General features: G+C 39.4%; 1 protein-coding gene across 5 annotated transcripts in view; it reads right to left on the bottom strand.

The window, feature by feature from the left end:
* Positions 1-1,414: 1,414 nt before the first annotated feature.
* AGTPBP1 (ATP/GTP binding carboxypeptidase 1) overlaps positions 1,415-6,000 on the bottom strand; it is a 68,937-nt gene continuing 64,351 nt past the window's right edge. For all 5 annotated transcript variants that reach the window (XM_066613756.1, XM_066613753.1, XM_066613755.1 and 2 more), the window contains one exon: positions 1,415-5,571. In XM_066613756.1, the coding sequence (XP_066469853.1) occupies positions 5,394-5,571 (178 nt within the window). In that variant the 3' untranslated portion in view covers positions 1,415-5,393. The remainder of the gene's footprint in view (positions 5,572-6,000) is intronic.

The following is a 6,000-nucleotide window of genomic DNA, read 5'->3' as shown; positions in this document are numbered from 1 at the left end:
AATCAGAGGGCAGAGCCTTTCAACTCTGAAAAGTTTCTCAAGGGGCAGGCTGGCACCAGGAAGGCAGGGCAGAGATCATTTCTATGGCAACTGGGACATTCCAGCCAAAGTTAACCTTTTATGCTCCTTCCTTCTGCTGCAGCCTGGTTCTGCTTGGCAAATGCTTGCAAAGCAGGTCTGTTTTTGGAAACACCAGAATGGGACCCTCCTTCCCAGGCTACAATTCAATGCACCATGACTTAAGAATAACACCCATGGAAAGCAGTGGGTCTACTTCTGTGTAAAAAGGGTTGCAAATATCTCATCTCTCTGCTGTGAATTCAATTGCACACTCAGTTATGTATTATGGATTGTATGTTGTATGTAGAGCTTCTGGTTTAACACACTAGACACCTTAAAGGTGGATTTGATTCATGGTTCAACCTTTTTCACTTGCATATCCCTTGGCAGCCCATTTCCATAAATTGTATCCTTCCTATTAGCAAAATGTTTGTAGTTAATAGTACAAGACCTCATCTCCCCCATATGAAAACCCAGACTTCATGTATTCATCACATGAATTTTCTTTTCACGTCACATCATTCTCTTTTCATCTGTTTAAGAACAGAAGACTGCCTTTGCACTGTTTTGCACCAGGAGTGTGCTAAGAAATTCTGGGTGATTGATCACTTTCCATATTATGTTTCAGCTTTTTTACTGTGCTGGTTTTCAATCACTGGTGCATACATGAATTGATGACCTAGCTATTGGTGGGGCTTTCACAGTCAACTAGCTACCTCCCTTCCTGCCTTGCTGGCCCTGCAAAGCATTCTGGAGCACGACCTACCTTTTTCTGCCATTATTTCATTCTTTTTCAAGGACCCCTACAGGTCCTGTTGAGTGTCCCTGGGAGTACATGAATACCAAGTTGGGAACCAGTTTTACTGGTATGTTGTTTACAGTGCACTTACTCTGATAGTGTTTACAAAAAGGTGGTGAAGAGCAGAATTTAAAAAATAATAAAAATGTAACTTATGATCTTTTATTATGTTTTAATAAATTAGAGACTACAGTTCTTAGGTAACAATTAGTGGTAGGTTATTTTTCAGGATCTGGCCTCGGGTAAAATCTATAGTCAGACACCCCCCTAAGTTTAACCCCTGACTTATCCGAGGGTCATAGAAAATTCCATGATTGTTGGCTCAAAACCTGCCTTCGACTTATCTGTGCGGTCGTCTTATGGACGGGTGTCTGTGGTATATATTGCAGAATTTGGAAGCTGCAGCACACCAGAATCTTTGGTGTCCAAATTTAACAGTGTTACAAAATATCCAAATCAAATAATACTAGTACATATTTTTGTTTGTCTAGAATAGCTCTTAAAAGATTTCCTAACCAATAAAACATGTAAGGCAACCAGGTGATCATAACTGCTTTATTATATATTTACTTGATAAACTGTATATCTTAGGGGCATGCACAATAACATTGCCAGCATTACAATGAATAATTATTTGAAACCTGGTTTTTCTGGCTATTGTAAAAAGTATTTAACATTTTGACAGCCTTATTACCTGCTGTCTTTATTAAGCTAAGGTTTGGATAATAGTCCACTTTAAATTCACATCTGAAAGTTGGCACAAATGGCAACCATTGCCTGAGAGGTACAATATATAAAGTACTTTGTATATTTCATTAAAGTGTACTACAGGTGAAGAAATCGTGTATAACATCTTGAGAGATAACTTTCTCTCTATTCAGAAAGTTCACAGAAGCTGATAGAAAGTACAACCAAAACTATATACTTGCATTATTTGTGTTATATATCAAGCTTGCATCGAAATCATTTTGTAAAATCAAGTTAGGTTACGAGGCATTCAAAAGGTAAAAACAGGACATTCTTCTATAGAGTTCACAGTTTAACAACAAAACTGTTAAATCCTCAGAAAGCAGGAAGGTGGAAAAAAAGAACAGCCTGTTATGCCGACATCATTTTACAAACCCTCACATTTCACAGTTAGTGGTTTGTTTTAACAGTACAAACAGAAAATAGACAAAGAGCAGTTCATTTATTTTGATGCTAGTAACACATCACCACACTTTCCCCACATTTAAATTTAGCAGGAGGAGATCTGAACTTAGGGTCTGACGCCCAATTTCACTACAGCACTGATACGCCTTTAAATACCTGGGAGAGACCAGAGTGTGAGAACTTCTTCAGATGTCTACTGTCATGATGCTACTGCAGACAAACTCTGTCACCCAACCCTGCAGCTAAAGCAGAAAACACTGCATATTCTTACTAGACAAGATAGGACATCTATGTTTTCTGGAACCCAGGTATACATCAGCTTCCCAGACAGGATGAGCAATTGCAAAGCATTCTGGAGTGCTATGTTTGTAATTAAGTTATAGATTTAAAAGCCCCAATTTTACATGTTTTGAATCAATGAACTAGTTATTGGTTTTCATATTTCTGTTTCATATATAAGTATTGTTTAACATCACCTTGCACTGTGAAGCAAAACTAGAGCTTTGAAAAAAACAAAATGGACAATACACATGTGAAAGCTGCTTTGACAATGCATTTGCTTTTAGATGTTTGCTTAGTAAATGAAGGGGCAATTACAGAATTAGACCATTCTTCCTTATGCTAGTAGGTCTGGGTTTGCAAAACCCCTACCACCTTCAAAACTAGATGGGGAGGAAGTCAGTTGGGTCTTAGTGAAGACTTAAGGAAGTCCACATATGAACAATTGCATTCTTCGAAGTTAACCTTGTAGTAATGATTTTATTTCTGCTCTCATTCATAGCAAAGCAAGATTGGGGTGAAAGAAAAATGTGAAATTCAGACCAGGTTAAAATTAACTGAAAGTCTGAGGGTCTAGTCCAGTAGTTCCCAAAATTTTTTCACTTGCGTACTCCTTGGCAGCCCATTTCCATAAATTGTACCCCTCATATTAGACCCTCAAGGCATTCTAGTGCCAGCTCTGCAAGGCATTCCAATACAGACCTGCCTTTTCCCCACCATTATTCAATTCCTTTTCAAGTATCCCTAAGGGTCTTGGCAAGTACACCTGGGGGTACATGTACCCCAGGTTGGGAACCACTGTTCTAGACCATGGGTTTCAAACTCATTTCATTCAGAGAACTGTATAGCATTCATGAAGCATGATGAGGGCCAAAAGGGATATCATTAAGCAGGTGATGACACAAAAAGAACTCTTTTCTCACCTAGGAACTCATTAGCTGCAAACAGAAGAGAAATATGCAAATCTTGATCATATTAAGTTATGAGAGAGCCCAATTATCATGCGGGCTGTCCTTTCAGCAGTGAAGCCCCAGTAGAGCTTAGTAGCTGAGAGCAGCTGATGGTGTCACTGGGAGAGCCTGAGCGTTGGGTATGGAGCTTCCGCAGGTTGCGTCCAGCCCCATGGCTTCTGTTTGACACCCCTGGTCTAGATTGAAACATGCCACTTGAGCATTCATTTGTAACTTTCCCAGGATCATTCCACAGGGTATGGTAATTCTATTTGCATAAAGAAACTTGCTCAGGTGACACAACTATCCTTCTTTAACCATATTCAGAACCAAACAATATCAGCACTGGATCCAGAACCCAGAGAGCTCCTCTGACTACGTATGTAAGGAAAAGAAACTAGCAAGTAGGTCACAAAATTAGGTTTTAGTGAACTACAAGCTGAACATAAGTCAGGGGTGTGATGTAGCTCCAGAAAAAAATAGCAAATGCAATGTTAAGTTACACAGAGGTACAGAGCCCAGGTCATGTAATAGTTCCATTCTGTTCTGTACTAGTCAAACCTCTCTTGGAACACTATGCCTGATTTCAGGCACCATTTTTGGAGGAGGACATTGATTAGCTAGAAGAGATTCAGAGGAGAACAACAAAGATGGTGAGGGAACTGGCAACCAAGTCTTATGAAGAAACTGTCAACATGCTTGGTATGTTTAGCATGGAGAAAAGGCAACTAAAGGGAAATACGATGATGCTTACCTTTCAAGAATCTGAAAGGCTGTCATGCAGAAGGAGAGAACTTGGCTCTCTCCAAGGGCAGGATGAGAGCCAATAGGTTGAAATTATAGTGGAGTTGCTTTAGGCTAGACATGAAGAAGAATTTTGTAACTGCAAAAGCTGTCCAGGACTGGAACAGTCTGCTCTGTGCAGCTGCGGGTTCTCCTTCATTGAAGATTTTCAAAGCAGAGGCTGGGATTGCCACTTGTCTGGGATGCTGTAACAGTTGCCTAATCTGAGCAGGGTGTTGGACTGTATGATCTCCAAGGCCCCTTCCAATTCTACCATTCTATGGTTCTATACACATACAATGTAATGTTTATATACTTACACTTACAAAAAAACACACATTTTCTTCAAATTTAATATTAAATACTTACTTTAGGAGGAACTACTAGAGTTATGTTCTTTATATAAATAAATACATAGTATGTACATTAAAAGTCTAGTTCTCACAAACAGCTGGTGGGGTGATAAACCTGTATCTGTGCTATATCACTGTTGGGGCTCACAAGACTGAAAGCTTTTTTATATTAAAAAATTCAGTGCATGAAGAAAGCTAAATGGCTAAATGGCAATGGCCTAGCCTAGTCTCCTCCCTGACATGCTAGTTTTCTATATGCAGATAGTGTTTTTGAATGTGTCACCACTTGCTCTCTGGTTCAGAACTGATATGTTTACCACTTCACAGGCTGTTTGTGACACCACAAAAATCTTTGCCTAACTAATGGAACCATTCAGCAAAATACCATGTTTTTTAAGAAATGTAAACAATTTCAAATTCAAATGTATTTTTAAATCAAGACTATAGTAAAACCATGTAATTACATTTTATTTAAGGCTCAAGATATACACCAATCAGTACATCCATTTTTCCTTCATCAGTTAAGTGCAAAATGAACCAAGGCCTGCAAAAAGTGCAAAACTTTACAGCAAGGCCCTCATCACATCAAAACACAAACAACAAAATTCAAAGAAAAGTTAGCACACACACAGTCATTTCCATAAAATTACATGTGTGTCAGTAACCAGTTCAGCAGCCTGTGTCACAAGGAATGGGGTTTAGTTTTTGTTCTCAGATATACTAATTACTCTTTGATCCAGTTTTGGGAGTACTGGCATGAAGAATACAAAAAGCCATGCAACAATATTTAGCAGGCAATCAAGTGATAGAGCAATTTCACTGCTAAGAGTAAGAACTAAATTCTTTAAATAAAACAAATGTCAATTTATTTAAAAGCCAGAAACATTTATTGTTTTGGACTGGACTGGACTGACTGCAGCTAATTTGCTTAAGCAAAGTCACCAAATGAAATACCCCACCCTGTCTGTCTCGCAGAAGCCATAATACTTAATTTCTTCTTCATGACCGAAGGATGTTTCAAGGCAAATGTGTCCGTGTAATCTCAGAGTCAGAAAGTCCATCTTCCTGAAGGCTGGGTTCATAATCCCCGGCATTATTTGCCAAGTCAATATCTGGCTCATCATTGCTCTCAGCACTATAATCCACTTCTTCAAGGAAGCGAGGTTCATCTTCCTCCAGAACATATGTAGTGGGGCTAGAGCAGGAAGACCATAGAGAAGGGTTCAGTTCTGCTATACTTCACATACTTCCACACCCCCAGCTTGACAGATAAATCCATAATGAAACTTTAATACAAGAAAAAAGCTGAAGTAGTTAACTAACAGTTGACCATGTGGCACTGGGTAGCTAGCATAAGTCTATCCATTTATGCATTCATCATCACTATGAGTGATGCATGGACAGCCTATCCATTAGGCAAGGTGATGCAGATTGCATCAGCAGCAGATTGCAGGAGGGCAGCAGATCAGGGTGCTCTTTAACTAATGCCTGCCACCACCGCTTTCCGGCCTATGTTAAAAGGGAAGAGCAAAGAACATTTAAGAGGTAGGCAACAGCACAAGCAATCCAGGGGAAGGGGTTTGGATGAAAGGCCAGCACAGAGGCAAGTGAAAAACAAAACCAA

Source organism: Tiliqua scincoides, chromosome 2 (assembly GCF_035046505.1).
Source record: "Tiliqua scincoides isolate rTilSci1 chromosome 2, rTilSci1.hap2, whole genome shotgun sequence".
Classification (NCBI taxonomy): Eukaryota; Metazoa; Chordata; class Lepidosauria; order Squamata; family Scincidae; genus Tiliqua; species Tiliqua scincoides.
Note: the sequence above shows the minus strand (reverse complement) of the source record. Positions and strands in the feature narration are given on the sequence as shown.